Source organism: Larus michahellis, chromosome 17 (assembly GCF_964199755.1).
Source record: "Larus michahellis chromosome 17, bLarMic1.1, whole genome shotgun sequence".
Lineage (NCBI taxonomy): Eukaryota > Metazoa > Chordata > Aves > Charadriiformes > Laridae > Larus > Larus michahellis.
Window position 1 is genome coordinate 5,517,506 of NC_133912.1, and position 26,124 is coordinate 5,543,629.

The following is a 26,124-nucleotide window of genomic DNA, read 5'->3' on the forward strand; positions in this document are numbered from 1 at the left end:
CTCCCTTTCTCTTCCCGGACTTAGCTTGAGATGCCCTGATATCACTCAAGCAGAGGGTGAGGCCAGGGTTGCCTCCAGGTCAATCTGGAAATATCCCACACACAGCCTCAAACAACTCTCGGGGTTAGCTATGCCGCCGAGGTGTGCAACACCTTCATGCTCACACCCCACCTCTTGCTTTATTTTTCTGAGCTGTTTATTCCTTCTGCCTCTAGCTAGCCAGCAAAAAGCAAAACATCTGACAGGATGCTGTTTTAAATGTGTTTTGGTTTTCACTGGTCTTTGTGCTTACAGTTTATAGCTCATTTTCTACCACTTGTGGAGAACTTGCAAAGTCCAGAGATGAAAGACAACCAGATGTGCAGGTTACTGTATGTGCCAGCACAGAGAGGCAGAAAGGATGGCTCCTAGAGGAGGTGCTGCTCTCCCAGTGGCTGTTCCTGCCCCAAATATGCCGCAATGAAGCATCCGGAGACAGAACTTCCCATAGATGTTCCCACAGCAATCTGTGGGTTCTGTACACCATTTCCCATGGAAACAGCTGTGCCTGTGTCCTGCTCAGGGCAACTCAGGATGCGCTACAGGCACCTTGTAATCCCGTCTGCAAGCACGGCTGCATGTTCCTGGCCTATGCACACCCAGTCTCTTCCAGTCATTTTGTTCCCAGTGTCAACAATTTTACCAGCAGTATTCACAGGGCTGTAGGGACTGAAAACACACAGAAATAGAAAACAGTAACCTAGAGACAGGGAAGGGAGGGAGTTCAAAGCGCTTTCCAGCTAAATGACAGCCCAAGCTGCCTGCAAATAAAACTCTGGAGCTCATCAAGTAACTCTGACCACTGAGGGTGCTTAATAAAGATTACTTTTCTATAGCTCCACTAGCCTGAGGCATCATTTGTTCCTAATGAGATGCTCCATGGGATTTAAACGCATGAGAGAAGCACAGGCTTTTCAACCACAGCCGTTACAACGAAAACAAGCTTTCTGCTCCAAAACCCAAGTGCTTAGACCCCTGTCCTACCCTGGTAATGCTCCTCAGGCATGCCAAGCTGGACAACCACGGCCCTTGCTTTCTGCCAGAGCCGGTAAGCAGCTATCCTGTAACATCACCTCTTAAGGACTGGTCGTGCTGGAGGCTCTGAGGCAAAGCTCTGAGCGCTGCAGTGCTCGGGGCACTGCTGGCTGCCCGGGCAAAGCCACTGCAGCCTCACCTGGCCCCAGAAGCCCAACACCAGCTTGTGCAGTGAAGCAGCACAAGTGGGGCTGATGAGGCATCTGCGGTGGCTATTGCATGGGATACCCAAGACTTTGCATAAGTACTTTGAGATATTTCATTGCCAATTCAACCATTCTTTGGCTTTGTCTTGTGTGATCGCTGAGATCATGATATTTCTGAGCATGCCTGGAATAATAAAAGACTTCTTCCCACTGTACCAGGGCCCCCAGTGAAACAAGCATGCCAAAAAATTCCACATGCCACCGAAACGGACAGGAACACAACAGATAATAAATGCTAAAGGTCTGCAACTGCCAGGCTATCTTCTGTGCAAGGGATGTGGAACAAAATGTTCTGAAGTGTCGAAGCCAAACGACAGAATGGACTTCTGCCTCCGGTCAAATGGGAAGATGTGTGGGGCAGCTGAACACAACCAGAAAACCACTCTGCGAGGTGAACGAAGGAGTATGATTAGGGGCATCCCGCCATGGTAAAAATAAATGGAGGCTATCAAATGTACCGTCAAACATTATGGTGTGAACACACGTGCATCCATAAGCACAAATTCTGTAAGACACTGGCGACTACAAAACCCTCTAGCAGAGAGATGGGGCAGCTGATCCTATCGGATATAGGTTTGCGATTCTTCTTGCCAAGCAGAAGAAGCTCAAATCAGGGTTGCGAAGGGGGTGGAAACTGTAATGAGAATGTGTAGATCCTCAGACAAACACAAGCTGAAACCACATTATGACTTTTCAGACTTCATTATCCCTTGGGCTTGGCAAGAAGATCACAGAAGTCTAAAGCTCATGTGGGATGAGCCTCAGGCTAGATCTCAGGCATTCATCCCGGCCTGCACCTCTATGATACGAAAGCAGGAATAATTCCAGAGGACACAGCACATACAGCCCAGCTCCAGTGAGTCTGTTCTGTTCTACAGTATGAGGTAGTGAACAGCAATCCCCCCAGCAAGGGAAAAATATATGGGAAAATAGAGCCCCTTCCTTGCCTTCTTCCTGCTATCCCAGCTCTAACTTCCTCCCTGAACACAATTTTAGCAGCACAAGATGCAAGAACTTTCAGCAATTATAGAGACCAGGTTGTCAGGACAGTCCCAGGAAAAAAACCAAAAATATAGGATGGGAAGGCTCAGGCAAGCAATGGCTCAGCTCCGCCTGCCATCCAGTTTTATCAGCTCTCCTGACAGCAACAACAAGGGCTACCGACAATGTAATATTTACAGAACACAGTCTCCTTTGAACAGAGAGGAGCATAACCCAGACAGGTTATCCACAGACTCCTACAGGGTTGATCCTGGATCTCTTGCATCACCTCTGAGACTCCTAACCCACCAATGACTCTGGAGTTGATTTCTCTCTCAATACTGCCTGAAAACACCTTGTAAATTCTTGAATCTTCCAAGTACAGAACATAAAACATTCTGAAAAGTCAGAGGAATATCAAGCCCCATCCCTCCTTGTGCATTAGCCTTTTATACCTCACATTCAGACCTTCCCCTCTAAGCCGTGTGCCCCTCCTGCATATCGCAAGCTCCAGCAGCCAAGAGAAGAGTCCCACTGTGCTGAAAAATCAAAGTGCTTAGCACTAAGACCAGGTCCTTCCCTCCACGGACAATTTTAGAAGCATCTGGAGCAGTTATGCTTTCGTGACTATCACTAAAGAGAGATGGGTCAGAAACACATGCGACAAGACAGGCAACATCTGCATTAAGTCAGGTGGCCAGTTAAAGTTAGCTAGAGGTACCGGGTGCTCCTCTGCAACAGACCTGCTCTTGTAGAAGCAGATAATCAGTGCCCATTAAAAACTACTAGACTCTCTCTTTGCAATGAAATTGCAGCCCTCAAGATTTCCAGCACACTCTTTTTCCCTCCTAAATACAGCAAGAGCTCGTCCCCTTGCAGCACTCCTTTCCAGCGCTCAGGGTCTGACTACATTTACCCCAGGAAGCACGAAGTGTTGCATGGCCCTGTGCTAGAAATGCTGCCCAGGCGGTACCAGAACAGGCATCGCCTAACCAGAAGTGGCCTCCTTTTCTGCAGCGAAAGAGAACTACCCCAGAAGCTTGCACAAAGACCAAACCAGTCATGAAGCAGCAAACAAGATGCTCAAGAAAGTACAACGCGCTCATGGGCAAACTATTACCTCCCCTTTACTCTTGTGTCTCCATTCCGGAGGATGACAGCACAGCTGGTCCTTCCCCTTCATGACATACATGTACCCCTGTAGGCTAAGCTTTTCCTTCAGGAATCCCTGCAGCAGATTAAAACTCAGTTTATTAAATAAGGCAGTACTCTAACAAGGGTAATCCACAGATAATTTCACTCATTTAAACCCTATTTCATCTCAACCAAGTAGACTTATTTCCATTTAACAATCTTAATTCTTTTAGCACTTTCCAGCTCCCAAATTGGCTTCGACAGCAGAATTGACATTCAGCCATCATTTTCACATAAAGTTCCATTTAGTCTCTTCAAACCCCTACAGCGTCTGGAGGTGCAAGAGGAATTCATTAGTGGTGTCTTTGGGAAAATGAGCCATCCCTCCCTGCAGCCTTCTTACATCCACCGTCCTCATTTGGCAGAGGTCGAGTCAGAGCTGGCAACGGGCTAAGCTGCCCCTCCACTGCAGATCCCCCCTGTTGCTCCCCTCTAAATCCGTGCTCAAGCCCACACCTCTTTGCTGACACATGAGCATCTGCCTTCTTTGAGTTTCTGCCCACTGAGCTTAGCACTTCATTTTTATCCATGGGCCACAGAGCTCCCTCATTCCCCCAGCCCTACGAGCACCAGGTCTGCACGTCCCTCCCCGCAGGGAGGTCTCTGCCGGCCCCAAGAGCCCTGTGGTCCATGCCCTGCCACTGCCCCAGGTTGCCACACCGAGGCATAACCAGCCATGGTTATGAGCATCTCCCAGGTCTTCCTCATTTCAACAGCTCTCCTCCAGCCGGGCTCTTCACCTTCTGCTTCTCATGCCTCCCACACCCATCTCTCCTCCAGCGATAACACCCCAAAGAAGGGCTCTGGGGAACGATGCTACCCTAACACAACATCGACCTCTTGGATGGCTTTCCCAACAACAAATAAGGGCTGAAGGCACCCATTTCTCTAGCCTGCTCACGGCTATTTTAGGGAGGGATCGTGCCCTAGGTGTTGCCCCCTTCTCTCCCACATGCACATTGCTTCCCCTGCCCATCAGCACAGCCTACAGCTCTGTGCTTTTCCCAGCCGACATCCTACAGAATAGCAAAACTCGAATTCCTTCAAGTTCTTCCATCCTTCCCTTTTTCCTCAGCAATCTCAGCCAGTAGCTTCAGTCTCATCACTGTGAGGTCTTTGTGAGGGAGAAGAGGAGGAAGGGGAGCACAAAGCCAGGAGCAAGGCGTTGCAGGGAAGGGCAGGTCCTCCCCCTCACAGCGGCCAGAGCCCTGCCCAGGGCCCAGCGTGCAGGGAGCCAGGATCTGACTCTCCTGCTTTGTCAGCTGGTTGTTCTCAACTTCTGGGGTTGGGACTTTTTAAAATGCTATAGGTTCAAAACACCTGGATGTCAAGAGCTAGAGCTTCTGAATCCAAGCCAGCACAATTTGGGCTTTTAGCTTTACAGGAATGTGTTTATCTTAAACTGAGTCACAAGCAATTAGCTGCAGAGGGGCACTTGAGATAAGTGCCCTTTCAGGTCAAAAGCACCTTTTCTGGGAAGGTTGCCCAACAGCCCGGCAGTGCCTAATGCTAGCGAAAGGGCTTTAACACCTCGGGGAGCTGAGCACCTTGAGCTGCGCACCTTAAGAGCTGGCCCCCGAGCTTGCAGTCCAGCCATCTACAGAGCAAGGACAAGTGAACTTGCCAAGAGCTACACAGCAGGAGAACGAGGAATAAACCTCTGAGCACAAGGCGTATCGCTTCAAAGAGAAAGAAACCCTACCTTACGCTCAGTGTGAGGATCTCAGCTCTGCTCCAACGGACTGTTACAAGCTGGAGTTGCCTTGCTGTCTTCCTCCTCCCCATCTGCCATCCTCCAGCTTGCCTTCTCCGAAAGGTTATAACAGCGCACAGGTAATGACTTTGGCTTTATCTCACCTCACCTTTAGAAACTTGCCTTAATCTGCAAGGCTATCCTCCACCTCGCTTCCTGAAAACAACCTCCAAACCATTAGTTATAGTCACTATATGCATCTCCCTAAAAGCAAGCAACCATGTTCTTCAGCCATGCATCCACAGGTGCCCCGTCCTCAGTAATCAGCCTTATAACTGCTCCCAGCCCTCCCACACCAGCAGCTGCTGCCTGGACAGAGGGCTTCCTTCCCCTGCGTGCGTGTTCAAGTTCTGTAACTCAACCCAGCTCCTGCCCACATCCCAAAAATCTCCTGTTCGATCCAGGTACTTCTTTAAATGCAAGTTAATTGGTCCACGGGGAGGAACAAATCTGAAGCTCGAAGTATTGCTGATGCTGGCACTAAGTTTTCAGGTGCTCTGAGCTGCCAAGACAGCTGCTCTCTATCAAGTGAGCACTGCTTTGCAGTGTGATGGCACTCACTCCAGCAAGGGTCTGCTAAGGCTGTTTAATTCAGGCTTATTCTGCAGTGAAGCCAAGCTCACCACAGAGCGTATGAAATTCATCCTTCCTCACCTGCCCACACGGATAGCCAAGGGCAGCGGTAATCTGTAATGCAGACTAATGCACAAGCCTATCTCACGCCGCACTGGAGCTTTCTGCAGAAATTCCAGCTTTGCCGAGTTTGGCTCAGCGTTGGAATTAATTTTGGCAGCTGTTTAGGCAGGGAACCAAACATCTTTCATTCATGTAATTGACTTTTTTATTCATATATATACATGAAAAAATAATGAAAGAAATGAAAGAGTAGATCTTGCTATGACTAGCTTTCACTCCACAAAACAAAAAGATCTGTATTAAAAATGGCTCAGCGGCAAATACACAAAGTGCTGCCCAGGGGCAGTAACAGTATTTAGATATAAAAAAGGTTATACGGCGCTCAGATCCTGATCCTTGGCTCAGGGAGAATCATCAACATTCAGGAACAGAAGTCAAAACTCAGACCCCTGAAGCAAAACTCCGTACGTGCCCCTATCCGTGTCCATCCTCTGTCGCTCCCCTGTGAGTGCCCGGGACTATGCCTGTAAGATACATATCTATATCTATATATATGACCTTTCCAGCGACCAGTCCCTCTCTCCCTGGCTCCTCTCCTTAAAGCAAATTTTCCTCTTCTTGCTGAATTAGCACCTGCTTCGAAGCCGGTCACTTTCCAGATGTACAAAGCAGCAGAGCACGGGGGCAGCAGCTGGCCGCTGTGCCCAGGCACCACCGCTTTACCCGTGCTCCTGAGCAAATAACTTCCATTAAACAAGCAAACGAAAAAATAGAGCTCTGTGCCGACTTGCTACTTAAGCAACATGGCTCTTTTCCATAACTACCAGCTGACTTGCCCATCCAGATGCTCTGCACAGAGAGATCTATACCTGTATCATATGTATGGGGATATATAATGAATCAGAACAAAGCTTAAGGCCTCTTGGGATGTACGATGTAGCCTGCATCTCAGACATTAATGAGCAGGAACAGATCAGTAAAAATAACTGCCACAGAGGTGCAAAACACATAAAGAGATGGCTTGTCTCACTGAATCCACACCTCTCCTCACTCTGTGCCCTGCAGCATTGATCTAAGATATAAACCTGCTTATTATTTATTATTCATATTATTACAGTGTGGGATAAATATTTAAAGGGTGGGTGTCAGGAGGATGGGGCCAGGCTCTTTTCAGTGGTGCCCGGCGACAGGACAAGGGGTAACAGGCACAAACTTGAGCATAGAAAGTTCCACCTAAACATGAGGAGGAACTTCTTTGCTGTGAGGGTGGCAGAGCCCTGGCACAGGCTGCCCAGAGAGGTGGGGGAGTCTCCCTCTCTGGAGACATTCAAACCCACCTGGACGCGTTCCTGTGCCACCTGCTCTGGGTGACCCTGCTCTGGCAGGGGGTGGGACGGGATGGGCTCCAGAGGGCCCTTCCAACCCCGGCCGTTCTGTGATTCTGTGAGCACAGGCAATTAATGTAGAAACATCTACAGTGGAGGAACCCATCAGTCCCTCCCACTTTGGTACCCAGTCCTCAGCCAGTATGCCAAACAGGCCCCTCACTGTTTAAAATCAAAGCAAAATGAAGCAGGGATGCCGGAGTTCTACATCCCCCAAGTACTCGCTTGCAGCTCAACCCGATTTCCGCTCGCTTTCTCCCAGGGCTCGGAAGCGCTCCCTTTGCTCCTGCAGTTTTCGCTCGCGCTGCGGTGGTGCTAATGAGCCTCCTGCCTCTGCAGACAGAGAACCTGCCCAGCGCACCCCTAGGACAACTGGCGTTCCCAGAGCCAGCGGGAGCAGCCTGCAAACCCAGCCCACATATGGTGACCACCCAGCGACCCCCTTCTCCTCAGACACCAACCCCAGCACGTGTGCAGGGAGCCTCAATGCTCTGCCCTAGCATCCAACGTCACAAGCATTCAAGACAACCACTTTTCGCCCGGTCATTTCAGAGAAGAACGGGTTAGATTAGAGACCACAGCAATTGCCAGCAGCGTGCAGCCCCTCTGAACAGCTTCAGTTGCCTTTTCATGGGGAAAAAGGCTCCTTTTATCCTGGAAGTAGCCTCCATGGATGAGCTGCCTTTACAAGGCCACTCAGGGCAGGGAAGGCATGGCTAGGAGACGGGGCACTGTTAGCCACTCTTCCTAGCACCGTGAAACAGCAGAACCTGGCAGAACCGCAAAGAACCAAAGGGCAAGTCTAGACAAGGCACTGCGAAAAGGGCCTCGCATCTACACTGGTGACTTTTTTAAAAATAAAAATTTATGCACAGAAATCGTGAAACACAAATAAAATATCACTCTCCTAGAAGAATAATGAAAACAAAATTAAAAGGGCAAATAGTTAATAAATGAATATTGTATTTTTCCCTACTTCTCACTACTCTTCAGCAGCAAATGACAAATAACTATGAATCTACTTCACCTTAATGAACTCAACTGGGCCTTTTTAATATTAGGGGACATTAAACATTTACAATGTTTCAGCCAGACAAATTTAATAAGTCATGCATCAACAAAGATGTGGATACTTCTCCTCCTCCTCCTCCTCCACAATTCTGTTTCTTTAGACTCAGATTCCAGGAAAGTCCTGAATGAAATGTTATAGCCTTTTCAAAAAAAATAAGATAATATAGGCCAAACCCTAGATGCAAGTGCTCAAATGAGCCCAGTGAGGCATGAACAGAGCAGGGGATGGAACTGAACTCGGGCAGCCAGTAGCGCTTCCCTGCTCCAAGGGCTGGGTGTGCTGGTGGGCCACATCCCAGGGCAGGTCTCCAGGAGATGGGAAACTACTGTCTGGACATGAGGGGAACCACGGGGCATGCCTGGGAAAGCCTCTAGCTTGGGTTCCTAGGGACTAGGACACCAACATACATGTGGAAAATTATCTACCCACATTGAATGTCAACCTAGCTGTTGCCCACACCTGCTCCTGGCACCGCAGGACGGGGCCAGCCCTCCGTCCATGCCTCGTTTCTCCAGATGCAACTAGGCCAAGATTTCGCAAACAGTTAACTCCTCCACTGTCCCTCGCGCTCAGAAGGTACCCCTCAACCTGACCCCTCCATCCTCCTCCCACCCCACTCCTCAGGCTGGTATTATCACAGTCCAAACACGACGGGACTTGAAAGCACATCTCCAATGACCGCTGCTGCCACCAGGCGCATGGGAACAGCCTTGGGCACTGGGGCCGCACAGCTCCAATGGCTTCTTTGCAAGGATTTTTTTAAGGATTACTTTTAATCCTTTAAAAACAGTAAGGTCCACGCACAGAGAATCCAGCTAACCACACGTGTCCCAGCGACCTGCTTTGTTGCCAGCCCAATTCTTCTGCTCCACTCTGCTGCCTTCTGGCAAGCAGTCATTAGCTGTGCCCCCCCTGCACAGGCGGCACCTAACGCCTCTGCTCCCACCGCTGCTGGGACAGCTGGCCAGGGAGAGCGTCACCTAACCCCCGCCAGAAGCTTTGTTTTCTTAAACACTAATTGTAATTACAAGCGGAAAGGTTTTCCAGCAACAGCACCACCATGTGAGACTCGGAGATTGTTTCCCTGCCTTAAGCCGATCGCAGCAGCCTTGCTGGGTTCAAAGCCAGGGTAAGGCCGTTTCTCTGCTGGGGAATAGCGAAGTGGTGGACAGCAGTTTATTGCGGTTGCATTGGTATCATCCACAAAGGCCTTGGATACGCCAGAAAGCAGCGCTGCATAAGGAAAGGAGTTTGTGCTTTATCTGCCTGTGTTAGACACACTCCTCCGGCTCCGCGCAGGCGAGAGAAGGGGAGTTTCATGCCATGCCAGCTCGCCGCAGTCAGGGCATGGGGCTGGTACAAGCCAAGCCACCACAAAGCCACAGCTCTCCCCGCCTGCACAAAGGGCACGGTCGTGTTTCTCCCCATCTTGGACCACACAGCTGGGAGGAAGCGTTTGTACCTGCCCACAGGGGCTGACATTGCCATTTTTCATTTACAGCATCCAGGGGACCGGCTGCACCTTCATCATCAGCGGCACTATCACGCTTGAAAATGTTAATGTTAAATAACATGCTGCCTAGTGGGATCTCCTCTGCTGTGCCTTTAGGAGAATCATGTATATCCTCTGGGAGCTGGGGAAGCTGAACTAAATGGTCCACAATTCTGTTCATTGCCATTATCGTTCATTTTTGCCTTACACATTTTTAATGGTCAGTGCTTCTTCCTCTGGCTCAGACACACCAACGTACAAACTCCACTGGACAGGGCAGAAGCACACACCGTGCAGCTACGGGGGCTTTAGCTCACTACGCAAGCGGCTCAGTATTGTAAGCGCCTCAGGAGGGTCGTTACTGAGGTATGCGAGGCCACACAAACGATGCTCTGCTACATAGGTCTGTGACAGGGTGATAGGTAGCAAATAGAGGGGCACTATACAATCACATGATAGAGAAAAAGCTGGATGCATGTCTCTCATCTGCCTCTTCCCACGTCCTTCAGCACGCGCAGCTAAACGCCAGTGCTTTCCCACGACTCCACGTGCTCCGGGGAATCCCAAGAACATTTTCTTGACATTATAGTTCCACGATCAGAGCAGATTTAGGAGATTCACAGCCCTTTAGGTATTCTAGATTTTTGGAAACGTGCCCAGAAACAAGGACAACCGTCCCAGGCTGGCACTTCTAGCGACACCCCACCACCAGTTTGGATTCGTGGGGATTTCAAACACACATTGCTTCTCTAGTGGATGAAACCCTACCACAAGCACCGGGACAGCAGTGCAAATTCCTTCAATTATCAGCCGAGCAAATAATAGATGCATGTTCACTGGGTATGGGATAGAAGACCACCAAGTTTCACCAAACAAAATACCCTTAATGCTAGAGATGCATCTTTTGTATAAAGTTTGCAAAGTTGGGAGGTAGAGGGAGGGAAGGGATTTGGGCAGACAGAGGCATTTACAGAAAAGAGCACTTTAAAGAGCTGCAGAGCTGAAGGAGGCCTTGCACGGAGTTTGTCAGTAGATAGTATGTCAGTTCTACTGAGCCTACTGCTAGTTAGGGCAATGCCATGTATAAACTACAACTTTGGCTTGTATATGAATTTTAAATGAGCTGTTAGTACACCCAATGAATCTAGCAAGAGAATACCAATTTAGGGCTCTGACAGTCTGCTCTACAAGACCAAGTAAATAACTCAGTAAATAACTCAAGTAAATTTCCTGACACTTTATTGAGCATGAGTGAACAAACGAAAAACAAACCCAGAATTACTTCTACAGCCCATCTATGCTGCAGGAAAGCAGAGCCAGGGGAGATGCTGGCCCGGAGCACACTGCACCAGCCATCCTGCTGGCCTGCCACGGGGGCAGGCAGCTGGTGTTTCCGTGCTTCTGGTGGGGCTGGATGCAAGACAGCATGTGCAAGGGCACACGTTGGACAAGCACCAACTGTTGGGTTTTACTCCCAGGACATTTTGATAGGACATACATTGGGTCTTTCAAGGGCCACAGGATGTCTCGAGGCAATTCCTTACATACCTCCTGGAGCTCTTGAAAACTTCCAAGAACATGCCCATTCCTCCCTGCTTCTTCATCCCCGACCACAATCGACTGTTGAGCATCTAGGGAGATAACACCTCACCAAAGCAGACCAAGTGAGCTGACCGATAAACAGAGACACTCTTAGAAAAAAGATACTATTTGGATAAAGCACATGGGTCGGTGTTTTTCCCCACAAAGGTCTCCAGAACAATGTGAACTAGGAGGCTTTCTCCAGGGTTGGATCAGAAGAGAATACACAGAATTTACAGCTGAAGAAAAAGGCTGAAAAAAAGGTTTGCACCATTGTTTTCTCCTGTGTACCAAGGAGAGAAATAGAGCATACGATAGTCTACAGATTGTTCCTATGCATGCCAAAGGCACAGGGAAGGTCACCCTGTATCCTATATTCTGCTCACTTTTTTTGCATAGATGATGCCTGTAAAGCTCACTGCAATGCAACACTCATTGCTGGCCCCATCCAGGCTAGCAAAACTCCCTGTCACCAGGAGCTCAAAGATTAAGCGATCTGCTGCCTAGAAACTCCACTGAGAGATAGCAGGGCCAAGATCCACCCAAAAGCTCAAGAAAGCAGCAGCGGGGAAGCTCGGGGCTTAGTTTAAAAGCCCAGTGCCCCTGACTCAGCACCACGGTGCCTCCTTCCACCCTGAAGCCAAGCACAGCAGGCAATAATCTCTTCTAGCAACTTGGTGAAGAAACCAGACACGGCATTGCCTATGTTCACCTCACATTACCAATCACATAAACTGTGCATTTGAGCCGCCCATTACCAGATGGCCTTCAGAATTATTTTAAATGTTAGCTTGCATTTCCTTTTAATATTTAAATGTTCATGCTGGTCTGTTTTCCTTTTCTATGCAGCGCATTGATTTATGTTGCTAGATACCATATCTCCCTGCCTTGCCAAAAGCATGCATTTGGGAATGATTTCAGGGCTGCTAGTAATATTTTTTCTCTCCTTTTATTTTGTACTTTATTTTTATTAACTTTTTTTGCTGGATATATTGTTAAAATAAAACTGTCTTGAAGAAACAAAACCAAAACCCCAAACCCCTCCCCAGCTCTTTGCCCATCTGCTTCAGACAGCATTTTCAGGTAAGGCAGCTCTGTGGCCATGAGCAAAGCAAAAGCAGTTAGGCGTGTGCCTACCTGAGCTTCCCCTCCCTCAGGAAATTCTTCTTTTAAGCTCACGTGTGGGAATCAGCCAGCTCCAAGGTCAGGACTGCTGGTGTCCCATTCTCAGGAGGCAGGAGGTGACTGGAGACACCTGTGACTTGACTGCAGGGCCTCTGCCCACTCTTACATTTAACACTGTCTGGCACAGAAGCCACAACCTCCAGTGCCTTTTAGAAGGATCGGCAAAGTTCCTTCCCATTCCCTCAACAACATTACTCCTTCTTTGAAATCTTGACTCCTACATTGCCTTTGCAACATCCTAATGCAAGTTCTTCAGTCCTAGGAGGATTCAACAGACAGACTTCCTTGCCCCTCCAGGCTAAGGAAATCCAGCATTTCCATCCTGGACTAGGCAGCCGTGGTGTAAGCTTTACGAGCAACAGTGCCTGGAGCAGCTCCGTTATCTTTGCAAAGGTAAAACAAAAGCAAAGAATCCCTAAATGCACGAGGATCTTGAAACTGGAGAGACGGGTCCAAGAGAGCATGACCTCAGTGCGAGAGAGCTGAAAGCCACTGGTGGAGCAGTCTCTGGGAGGGAGGCCAAAGCTACTGGTTTGTAGCCCAGTGCTTCTCCGTGCTCCCCTTCCTTTCACGCTCCCAAGCACCCACAGTACTTTCCCCACAGAAGGAGATGGCACAAGGCTTAACGAAGGATCTTTCGCCTCCAGCATCCTGATAATATACCATGCATCCCCCACACGTCCGCTGGCTCAAGTGGAGGACTGCCCATCAGCATGAAATGCAGCCTGCGGAGCTGAGACTATGCAGCACGAGTGCCCCACATGAATCACAGATACGGGGATATAAAACACCCAGCCGCCCTTCCCAGACTCCTGCCAGCACAGACGCTCCCTTGCTGTATTTCTGAGCCACTCCATGCTCCGCTAGCAGAGGGGAGAAGTAATTTTACTTCAAGTGTCACCTGTGAAAGTTGCAAATGGGGACAGGAATAGAATTGCTTCTTATCTGCAACAAATAGTTAATAAAACCAGCAAGTAACTTCAGAGAGAACAGTCAGGAAAAGCAGTTTCCTTTCTAAACAACAGAGTGAAGCGTCAATACCACGAAGCAAACTTCCTTACAAGGTTTCTGGATGCAGTTCTTTTCCCTAATCCACAGAGGCAGCCAGTGAAGATTACGGTCCCTCTTCCTAAACACTTTTTAATAAAGCCCAGAGGAGACTACATGCATAGGACTCTCTTACAAATGGAGCATTTTGGAGTTATTAATGTTCTTGTGGCGCCACTTAACTAGATTCAGTTTGGGCTCAAACACTCCTTGCTCATCACTGTGGGGACAAATAAATTTGTGACAAAAAAAACTATTTCCTTTTGTGCGGGGCTTAGGAGAGCATCAAGAAGGGTAGGGCATGGCAAGTTTCATTCCTCAGTGCCTCTTCGAGGAGTGGCTTTCACTTCAAATTTGTACAGAAAGAGATTCCCGTCGGGTAACACTACCACCATAAAAATCCATGCAAATATGTACACTCAATATAAACTGCATTTCATTTACACGATGAAGGAGAGAACGTTTCCAAAATGCAGGTGGGACACTGTAGCTCAGGAAGAGCCTCAGCCCACCACCAAGGCAGGGCGCCCAGCCACTACCGGCGAGGCTTGGCTTCCCTTGTCCGAGCATTTCTACCCAGAGCGGTCCAAACACTGAGCAGAAGGATGGCTAAACGCAGGTCAGAGCAAGCTTTGTACTCACCGATCCTCAGGGCATGGGGGCTGGCAGCGATCTTCATCAGCCACAGCAGAAGGAGCACCAGAGGTGCCAAGACACGGGGCATCTTCTATAAATCCTCATGGAGCCCTTTGGTGGTCTGGGCATGACATAACTCTGCAGAGAGAGAGCACACGCCGCCGTGAGCGCCTCGGCTCTCCAACCAGCGACTCAGCAGGATGACACTGCTTCGAGCTTGCCAAGCACTTGGGACAAAGAGTCTATTTACCAAAGGAGGAGGAGGAGGAAGCTATTTACAGACTATGAATTATTCAGGAATTGGAGTCAAACTGGGCAAAGAGCTTCTAACAAAAAATGGAAAAGAAACACATGGAAAAGTCCAAATATTTCATCTTGGCATTTTTAGCATTTCCACAAAAACAAGTGGAAATCAATACTGAGTCACATATCTAATTTTTCTCTCCCCCCCCACTTTTTTTTTTTTTTACTCAAAGCAGCATGCAACTTAAAATAAAATAAATAAAATACAGGCTTCTGGTTTTAGTATAGAACAAAACATTTTCATACCAAAACACAATTTGAGGGATGGGAGTCGGAGACAGAGAGTCACTTTGGCCACCAAATGAGAAACCAAGTCTTGGTACTGCTCCAGCCCCAATGACGGTCACCAGCTCCTTCCCTCCCTCTCATGCACAAGAGGACTCAGCACGGGACCAAGAGCAAGACCATTTTTTTTTTCCCCTTACAAGGTAACACCACCCCAACACACAGAGGTCTAACTTTCAAAGTTGAAACACTGTCAAAACGAAGAGCAGCAGGCGGAGAATCCACAAAGCTATTACTAGTACAGATATCGGCCCTGGTTGTCCCACAGCACTCTACCACAGCACAGTTAAACAAATTTTTAACACATACCATTTTAAACAGCTGCATAGAGGGTAAATTTTACTTTATAGGAGAAACGGTTGTCCCTCAAGTTGATAAAATTATCTCCACAGGCAGCAATGTCCTTAAATGCTGACTTTGAGTATTTCATCTGTTACCTTATCTCTCCCTTCTCCAATTTTCTGGCAAACATTCTCACACTATTCCATTTGTCTAATTCTTGGGCCAAATATTGAAGTCCTGACACAGGCAAAGTCTTTAATCTGCCTTTGAAGTTACCAGGAGTTTTGTTTGAGAAAGACATCGCTTTTTACTTGTAATTTTTCAATTCACCTCTTTTTAGATTACGTTTAGACTTCCTCCAGCTCATCCCAGCACTCCCCAGAGGGGCTATCCACTTTTTACAGACAGGGAAGAGAGGCTGAAGAAATACTGATACGTGGCCATAGAAATGAAGGCAACGCAGGGCTGAGCCCGGAGCCCCTGCATGCCTCCACTCCCTGGGCCTTGATCACGTCTCTTTTGGGAAGCTCCCACGAGCAGCCCTGGCTTCTGAGTCCCAATTCTTTCAGTTTTGAGAAAATCGAGGGAGGCCAGGCTCAAACGTCAGCTGGACATTTGAAGAGCATCCCCATTTTCCAAAGTTGTGTGTTCAACACATTTTTAAAAAGCAGAAGCTGACAAAAAACACCTGGAAATCATTAGCCACCTCTGAGAAGGGCAATAGCAATTTTATCTTTTTTTAAGCAGGAGTTACAGAGTAATGCCTAGGGAGGAAGAGCCCTAAAAGGTTAAGCACATGGTAAATTGGTTACTTAGAAGGGCTGGCAGCAGCCGAGACAGATTGTGGAGCAACGTATCATTTGAGCGCTCTGAAGCAGTTATTTCAAAACTTTCCAAGTTATTGACAAAACAGCAGGATCACGTCAAATTTACTCGCACTGGTATTACAGCCTGGGCTGTGGAACCAGCCCTTGCAGTATTGAACTGTCGCACACAGCTGTCTCTTCCCAACCCTCCCCTGTGGAGCCAGAGAAGGAGCTGGAGGGACCTCACGAGGAGCTTGAGGTCTGCAACCCCCAGGAGCTGCATCGCGCTCAGGATCAGCTCCAAAGCTGCCCCCCACATCTCACAGTCTTGTTTTCTTCCTTGAGCTCCCACTTCTTGCACCGCTACCCTAGGCGGGCTTTTCAGTGCAAAAAGCATCCTGAGCTGCCCTAGCCAGCCGGTGGCGAGTAACAGCTACATCTCAACTAGCAAAGCACCTGATACAGGACAAGGTGTGTTTTGCTTTCTTTCTCCTCCACTGTCCCCTCCTGCCCATGCGACCCTTCCCTTCAACCCACAGCTGCCCGCAGCACTCGCCAAGGAGGGCATAGGGATCAACAGGCAGCACATGGGCTATGGCTTGGTCTCAGGGAAAAGCGGGGGCAGACGCTCACTCATCAGTGTTTCTCCCACAAAATGAGAAGGATTAAGAGAAGCACCCACACGCAGAGGTCAGAGATGCAAAAAGAGCCAGGCCTGAGAAGATGCCAGTGCTAAAGCAGGCTTCCCTGCTACGGCGTTGAGCTCGTTCCTCTGGTAGAGACAGTGAGAGATGACAGCCTTTGGCTACACTCCCCACTACCCGCCCCTGCTCTGCCAGCGTGCGCTTCTCCTCCTTAACATTGGCCACATCCACCTAGCATCACCCGGCAAGGAGTTTTAAGATCATGCCTTTGTGCAGATAAATACAACGATCCCACCTGCAGCAAACACTCCGTATCTGCATCTAAAAGGCAGGAAAAAGCAGGGCAGCAGCCTAACTGCACCTCTGGACTAAGGCAAGGAATGGCAGACAAAAAAAAAAACAAAATCATTTTCTAGCCAAAGCAGTGGAGGGAACTGCCTGCCTGCCATTTGAGGAGGATGCTGGAGTTAACATCCCCGTTGTTCTCTGCCAAAAGATCGCCATGCTAAAACGGGTGGTTCTCATTCTAGGCCCTTCAAAGACAAACTACGGGAGGGTAACCACTGCAGGCAAACAACCAAGGTCTGGGAAAGGATCCCACGACTTTCAGCTCCGAGGGACAGACCTCAAAGCCACCTCTCCTGTTGGCAGCCTGGTTTGGTGAAGAGGCGAATTACGAGATTCCCAGAGAAGCAACTGCCTTTGCATCACCAGCTCAGAGTTAATAGCAAAGCTAAATAATAAGTACAGGGCACCTGCTGTGCTCTGCTACGTGAGCGGCAGGGTTGTAATTACCTAGAACATGGAGCACAGAGGGATGCTGCGTTCACCTAACGCATTACCCACCGCCAGGAAAGGCTTCCCAGTACTTTGATTTTTGAGCACGAACCCAAGGAACAGCTGTCAGCAATAGAAATACACCTTGGGGTTCGCCAAACAGCAGAACTACACGGGCTCCTGCGACCTGTACCCATAGACCATCTGGTTGATGGAGGTGCTTGCAAAATACCCAGGGAGTGCAACACAGGGACACTTCCCCACCGCCACACCTGCGCCACCAAGCTGTGGGAATAGACACTGGAATTCAAGACGTAGAATGAGAGGGAAAAGAGAGTGAGGATTTTTGTTCCTAGCCTAACATCAAGGTTTCTACTCTCAAAGGAACAAAGGTATTTCAGTCCTCACGGCTCTCTTCATCTCCCCAGTCCCCAGGTTCTTCCCGCCTCCTGCTCTCTGAATTCAGGCATGAAAGGGTGGTAAACACAATTCAAACTCCTTACCCTTCATTGTAAAGTAATTTTCGCCTTGCTGAGCTAGCCATCCTCCCAACAGCTTTTGCTTCCTTACAGCTGCAAGATGCATCTGTCTCTCTCTCATGTCCCCACGAGAAGTCATAAAACGTGCTTTCTGTCCAAGTGCAGTCATGAATCGCAGGTACGACTCAGGTATTGACTCCAGTGCAGCCCAAAATTCCACAGATAGCGAAGGAAGATGACATTCTTCCTTCATGCAAGACAAAGCAGGAAGCCTTACAAGCCAAGAAAACACTTTAAGAGAACAAGGATATTTAGCAACTTGCTGCACTAATTCTTGCACATGTGAAGATGACTTATCCCAACTCACCCTCACCACAGCTTGCGGGAAATAAATCAAACCAACTTCTTTTACTAAAGTTTCCACCAAGAGTGGAACCAAACCAAACTTTACTAAAGTTTCCATGTGAGAAGTTTTGTCAGCCTGTATATTTACAGCTCTTGCATTAGTGGTTCCTCTTTATTGTACTGGCAGTGTGCTAGGGTGGCAAGCAAGCCTGGTTGATGGACAGCTGTTTATAAAGCAGTCTGAATCTGCTACCCCAAAAGAACTGGGCTGGCTAGAAAAGAGTTTTATAGATACTTCAGGGTGGTACATGAATTGCTGGATAGCTGGTGGATCACGGGCTGGCCCCTGGCTTCTCCCTCTGCACAGCAGAAGTAGGAAATTTTTCTGTTAAGCCCTTTTTCATCTTTAGCTCTGAAAATTCAAGAGAATAAAATAAATCAAGACTATACTGAATAGTTTTGAGTTCTCTCTGGAGATAAAAGTCTCCAAATACCAAGCAGAATTATGGACGATTTGCTTCTCAGAGGAAGCAACTTGCTTCTGAAACTACTTATACATTTTTAATGACTGTGTGAGATGGTACTTTTCTTCGTTGCTATTGCCGCATCATCCTGATATTTTGAGATTTTTGCAGAAAAATTCTTAGACAATATAGCAAAAGCCAAAAGGCAGAATAAAATTTTAGATCACAGCATAAAACTCTCACTGTTGCCACACCAATAGTGAAGATATCCCTGAACACCAGCCACCTCTCTGCTCTCCCTCTTGTTCCCTCTGCCCACCCTGACAAGGACACTCAAGAAATCCACATGCGTCGCTATTTCTGGTCACGCTTCCCAAGATACCGCCATCCTGCAAAAGCTGTTTGCCACCTGCCCTGCCACATCTGGCCTCAGCAAGTTGGGGAGCCCTGGCGATGGGCAAGACGGAGCCCAGCATCCCCAGCTGCACTGGCACCTGGCTCCACGGTCCTGGAAGGCAGTGCCAGGACCAGGCTTTCAAAGACCTCAATGTGCTCTTTATCCTGATGCAACCTCCATTTACTTCTACTGCAAAACCCCTACGCCATCGTCTGCAAGCTCACTGAGAAACCACAAACACCCTTTGAAAATTGGCAGCAACTTCAATCTTATCCAGGCAATCGGGAGGCAGACTTTTACCCAAACGGGAGTTTGGAGGTGGCTTTGGTGTTGATGGATCTGTGCATCACCAGAAGCTTGACGAATGGTGAGAAAATGCAGCTCAAGCAAAGCTAGAGTAATCCTCACAGCTGAGACAACAAATTTAACAGCTGCAGAGCAGCAAGGAATTCTGAAAAACTGTCAGAAAATATCAACAAACAACTTAACAGAGCCTTTTTCATTCTTTCGACAAGCAAAGAGAGCTATTTCCTTTTGCAAAGCTTCATCTGCAGAGAGGCTCAAATTTAAATGGAACTGACGAGAGGGAAAGAACCTGAAAAACATTTCAACAGGTGACTGTTGCTGGGCTTGAGAAAGTGCCTGTGTGTCTCAGGGGGAGAGGAGGAACTAAATTGCAAGCCTGCCCCAGGGATACAGAGATGTAAGTTCAATTAAACTGAAAAATCACTCCATTTAAAGCTACGAACAATATGTTTTCCTCTGCAAAATGCATAATTAGCATGGGTAAATCATTACCACTAGGTATTGTTGCAGTCAAAACCTCAGTAAGATTGAGAGAAGGATCAGACATTTATAAAGAGAATGAGTAGCTAGAATTACAATAGCAAAGTTTAAAAAAAAAAAAAAAGAGAGAGAAAATAAGATTTTGGATGACACGTAAACCCTTCACGCTGCAAGGCACTGGTTAACTCCTTATGTTTGAGGGTTAGAAGAATCACCCCTCGGGGCAAGCCTCCTTACGCTGCTTCTGGAAGCAGCTCGCACTAAAAAAGGATACTTAACAATATGAAGCACAGTTCTGTTCCAGTCTAGCAATTTCTATGTTCCTATAAAAACTATGTCTCCTTTTAGATTTCATCAGCTTTAAAGAGCCTGCTCGACTTGCAGCCACCATGCCTTTCCTCTTCTCGCATTGCCCTCGCAATATTCACATTGTGGCTTGCCGGGGATGAACTCATCTGAGGTGAGAGACAGACCAGGGGTATCTCACTTCCCCAGGTGCCGGGGGGATAAAAGGACCCCTGTCTCTCCATCACACCACAGTGACGGCACAGCTCCAGGAAGGGTCAGGCAGTCAGCACCAGAGTAGGTGATATTTGAGGGAAGGTGATATTAGTGATAAACACCTGCTCAGCTGATACATAAAATGGATATATTTTTATTCTTCTGGCTGTGTTCTTTTATCTCTCTCTCCTTCTTTTCTCCCTCCCCCCTTCGTGACTTCCAGAAAAAGCAGCAAGAAACTTCAAGGAGAAAAGAATTCTGGAGGCAGTGAAGCAGAAGGACGAATGTATTCCTGACATTTCTCATTCCTGTGGATTATTTTCTTTAACTTTCTCTCTCCACAATCCTGAGTTCTCTCTTGTCTCACCCTTCTCAATCCTCCCCAGTATTAGCAAAGCCTGATCAACTTTTCCTATCATTGCTCAGAGATAAAAGCAATATGTACCCATCCTAATTCCTCATACAAGCTGCATATAGACTCCGCTATCTCAAAGTTAGATTTTCCCCAGCATTATCAACCACAGACCCGTGAACACACGGAGACTTCAGCAGTTAGAGTTTCAGGCTGAGTCACCGAGTTCTCCATTCAATTATCCGCTCCTCCGCAGCCTTGTCACACGACCTATCAGGCCCCCCAGGGTCGGTCAATACTTGAAAGCTCTATTGGCACTGGGGAGTGAATTATGAGTGCGAAAACCCCACCTGCCCCCTCAGAGTCGTGCTTACAAAAGTCCCATTACAGACATCGACTTGAGAGCATTAAAACTCATTTGCTGGGGCAGCTTATTTTATTCTAGGAACAGGTTTAAGCTGATTCTCTGCTAGGAAATTTTGCCAGTACAACCACACTGGCAAAACTCTTCGGGCACACAGAAGGAGCCCATCTGCATGCTGCCGTCCCCTGTCCTTCTGCCCTGCTCCACAGCAAAGCCTTACAGCACCACAGCAACAAAGAAAGTCAGATGTTTTTTGAGACAATAGACACCAAGGCGCGTAACATGATGGACACGTGCACAGCCCCATGAGCAAAACACCCCGATACAGAGCTAGGACCATTTGACAGGGCTGTTTAGTGACGGACGAGCTCCGGACAGCTTCACAGTGTGACAAAGAGGATGCTGCCTTCGGCCACCCCATCCCTTGGCCACAAGCCACCGCTCCCAGCAGCGGAGGCAGCAAAACGCTGGCTTTGCCCGTGCCTCAGCACCCTCAGCTTCACAGCCCGGCATCGAAGCTTATAGGCGATGATTGACAGTGCACACAGAGCAGCCGAGCCAAGGAGATGTGGGGCACACGTGCAAGGGGACTACAGGACCAGTATCCTTCCAAACCATCCCAGCACGACCCTCCCGACATCATCTGCCAAAAGCCTCCCTGGCTGCGACAATTCAGTTCTCACCGGGGAAAAATAACAAAGAGATAAAACTGAAATCATGTGGGATTTTCTCCCTCCCTGGTGCCCGCAATTTATTTTTATTAATAAACAATAGCAGTTAAAAGCACTGTGGTCTCACACAGCGATGTCTGCTCTACCCACTTCAGACACTCTTAATTGGCTTGAAGCTGTTCTCTTAAAGGAAAAATCACGCCAAGCCTGGGGGAAGGGGAGCGTCCGTAGGTGGAAGGAAAAAGGCAGGTTTTCCTCCGGCTGAGAAGGACAGCGAGCTGCCATTGAAGAGGGCCAGGGCCCTCCGCACCAGCACTGCTCCGCTCATCTAAGGAGCTGGACGTCGTGACATCACCTCAATTTTTTAACCATTTTAAGCATACTGATAATTATAACTACAAGGCTGTTATGGGGCTGTTTACCTTGGATAAAGTTTATGGACAGGTTTGACACCAAATCATCTAAAAAGCAGCAAGACAAGCTTTGTTTGCCTCCCCACACCTGGCACTCAGGAAAGCCTCAGTGTACAGCCTTGCACCAGCTGTTTCTCCCATATATAAAGGCCAGGGCTCTCGTATCAAACATTATGCCACATTTATTCAGCAGAAGACTCCAACCCACTCTGCGGGTCATCACCTCCATTAAACCACCTCTGGTGCGGGAGAGAGCGGGTAGTTTGCACTGCATACACACGTAGCTGAGTACAAGCCAGTATTTTTGGAAGGGGCAATACAAACTGATCTCTCCAGCTGAGGTGGCACGGGGAAACTCCTAGGTGAGCAGAATCTCAATTGCTCAACATCCCTCTTCTTGCAGAGAGGCCTGTGGGACTCTGAATAAATAAAAACAGTCAGAGCCTTGGCTTCATAAAAAAACTTAACCAGGAAAAAGAAAAAGCCTTTAAACCAACAATTGTTTTACATTAAGAAATAGATAAAAATGGTGGTTTGAAATTTCAGTTTTGTTCCAATAGAGAACAAACCCGATGTGAACATGTGATACAGGCACAAGCCACCGAATGAAACTGGGAACATGAGCTCTTCTGCAGAAAAAACCCACCTCCAACACCCCTGTCCTATAGCAAGCGTGGAAACGCAAAGCAAAGAAGCTCCTTTCACTGGAGGGTATATACAGCCCCAAGCCAAAGTGCTCCTCGAAAGCAGGTGGCAGGACACAAGCTCAGCCCAAATTCTGCGTCCTCTTGGGTCATGTACATGGGGGTGAGAAGAGCCAAGAGTAAAGTAAGATTGAAGAGTCAGTGTAAGGGCAAAAGCATCCCTGGTGCCATTTCCTACTGGGCCACTAGCGCTCTTCCTGGTTTGACACAAGTCAGCCTCTGTCAAGCTCTACCAGGGTCAAACATTCACCTTACCGGAGACACAGGCTTCATCTAGCAAGCGGCTGGGGATCGCTATGCAGCCAGCTAGGAGAAAGGGCAAGCCAGGCATTCGTGTTTTCCCAGTGCAGTGCTGCGAAAGGACACAGACGCACCACACAATTTTAGCAACGCTATAGCTTTCCCTGGGCAGTAAGTGTAAGACTCAGATGGCATTAAACCTTCAGTTCATCAAAGTGGCCTGACTATTTCTCGCTGAGCTGTGCTATGAGCGCACACGCTGGAAGAAAAAACCAATCAGCAGGACCCCAGCTCTATAATGTGCCAAGGACTGTGTCCAGAATAAACTGCTTTAAGAAATCCATTCCTTGAGACCCCCTTAGACTCACTGTATAACCTTTCACGGCAGAAAGCAGAGCTGCTCAGAAAACCATTTTCCCATCCTCAAAACTGGTGATTTTCCCAGTTCTTTCACTTTTTTCACAGTTCTGTTTTGATAAGTATATACACTTTTGGAAACCTGCTTTCAGCCGTTTGGCTCGCAGCAATTGAACCTTCTTGAAGACACACGGTCTTGCCGAATACCAACTTTTTCTTTTGAAGGAGATCCTCGGGTTTTGGCTGTTTTTTTACCCCCACACACAAAGACTGATATTTTTCCACAGAATTTCCTTTTATCAAAAACGCTTTGATGGAAAATTTTCAGCGCTCTCAGAAGAAAAGAAATCCAACAAGCACTAACCCCTATTTGCTGTTAGTGAAGAATTACTGCTACCACTGAGTCTCTTTACACATGAAGGAAGTTCTAAAATATGAATCAGATCTGTGAACATATCTGAAGTCCAGGGGGAGAGAAAGCTCTTAAATGCATCAACCTGATCTCTGGGCTACAGAAAGAAGATTAATCTATTTATTTCACTTAAAGTCTCTGGCAGATTCAAGAGGGAAAAGAAAGGAAAACAAAGAAGCCTCTACCAAATCAACCTGCAAGAAGTGGTTTATGGCCAAAAAGCTAGTTTTGCTTCTTTTTATAGCTGCCAAAACCGTAAGTGAAATAAATAGATTAATCTCCCATCTATCACCCAAAGAACATTTTGATACACACAAGCTCAAAAAAGCCTGTACTTTGAGGCAAGGAGAAAGTAATTTATGAATGGCTGAAGATGATGTTTGTAAGACTTGGTTTGTATATTTTAATGGAGCAAGAATTTTTGGGTGTGCATTTGGAAGACAGTAAGCATATGCATTTGAAAGGAGGTGGGAAAGTGGACAGATGCCAAGCTAAGAATATGCACAAGAAAGCACAGGGGTGACAGGCTTGAGAGCAGGCAAAGGAGGGGCAGAGGAGAAGAGTCTGCCCAAGAGAGCAAGGAAACTGGCAAAAGCAGGGGAGGAGAACACGGGAGCTGGGAGATGCACATACATGCAACAGCAGAGCTGCACACAACCACCAGACGCAAAAGAGCTGCTGGAGCAACGGCCTGACTTGTAGCAATAGTCTTGCATGAGAAAAAGCAGGACTGAAGTCCAAACTGGTAAGTGATGTTGCGTTTAAAAGGTATTAATTCGCAGGAGAGAAGCTTTTAATCCTGCTTGTAGCATAAGTGACACAAAAACGATTTCAAACCAGCAACCTGGGTGTTTGATTAACAGTTTAACACCAAACAGCATCCAATTAGAGGCGCAGTGCTACTGCGTTACTGAGATGAAACGTTCAAATCCCAGAGAGACAGAGGAAAATGGACAGCTCTGGCATTTTTCCCCTATTTATTGCAACAACAGGCTAAATCCCACACCAAGCAGCAGCAGAGAAATGAGGGGAGTCCTGGCCACATGAGAAATACCACCCAGACAAGTACAAGTATATAATGTTTCTGCGGGTAGCGGTTGGGGGGAAGAAAAATAAAAAAATAATTTAAAAAAAAATCGCTAACCTCCCTCACCGGGTCACTGCAGAGGATGTGAGCCTGAGGGAACAGGCTTTTCATTTAATCCAATAGAGATTTTTTTAAAAAGAGCTCACTGGGAAATGAGCCCTCACCTTTCTGGCTCAGCGGGAGGAGCACCCTTGTAGCGGTGATGGTGAAAGGACAGAAGAGAGGCGACGTTTGCCAACAAAAGGAAATTTCTTATTAGGCCTGTCGATACATTACTAGGCAAAAGACCAGAGCAATCTTCACACACACATCCTTGGCAAAAAGCTCCTCAGCTTTCCCCCTCATGAAAGCACAAAGAATTCAGTAAGAGACATGACTCTCCATGGTCTTAGCTCTGCCATCTTTCAATTTCCTCTTCTCTCTGTCTCATGGCCTTTAATGTATTTATTCTAAGGCTCGGGGAGTCTTTTGCGTAACAGGGAATACAGGCACAGCACAGCTTGTCTGATGACAGAAGTGGTGCTTCTGAACAAAGCACCACTCAAGTTTCATAAGCCTCAAGACAACTGCTCTATGTCTGGCTTATCCTTTGTTTCTCAAGTACCTGGCCACCTTCCTTCAGATATGGCCATAACATATACAATTTCTGGACAACTCCAGACTTCACATGGGCTTTTGCCTAAGTTATTTACCATCCCTCCCTTTAGCAAGCCAAATGCCATCACCTCTCTTCCCTTACAGAGACCTTGCCAAGAGATCTAAGCTCTTCTACACCAAAGGCCAGCAGAGATCTCTAAAAGTACCAATGGGACTCACACTCCTGAATTGTCATGAGAACTAGCCTTAGGAAAGCCCAGAGTAAAACCCCACACCCAGCAAAGAATTTCAGCATTGATCCAAATGGAGTCTGCATTTTACCACCACTGTAAAGAGTCAAGAATGGGATAAATCTCACAGACACTTAACAGACCTTCATTTCATTCTTACTTGTGTGCAAGAATTTCCTTCCTATCTGCAGTGCGATATAAGCAGAAGAATGACACCACACTTGTGGATTTTATCCAGGGGTTTGACGCGGAGCAAGCAAAGACCACTTGGCTTCATTAATGAAGCATAACACACAGGCCTACAAAGGCACAGGACATTGCCTCAGTGTGAAAAACAAATTTGTTCACAGAACAAATTCATTCCGACCACCTCGCCTTTCTGTTGC

General features: G+C 47.6%; 1 protein-coding gene across 9 annotated transcripts in view; it reads right to left on the reverse strand.

The window, feature by feature from the left end:
- GRIK4 (glutamate ionotropic receptor kainate type subunit 4) overlaps positions 1-26,124 on the reverse strand; it is a 205,180-nt gene that overhangs the window by 119,745 nt on the left and 59,311 nt on the right. For all 9 annotated transcript variants that reach the window (XR_012584065.1, XR_012584064.1, XM_074561102.1 and 6 more), the window contains exon 2: positions 14,249-14,380. Coding sequence is in view for 7 of the 9 variants with exons in the window: in XM_074561102.1 (XP_074417203.1) it covers positions 14,249-14,330 (82 nt within the window). In the remaining 2 variants the exon portion in view is untranslated. The remainder of the gene's footprint in view (positions 1-14,248; positions 14,381-26,124) is intronic.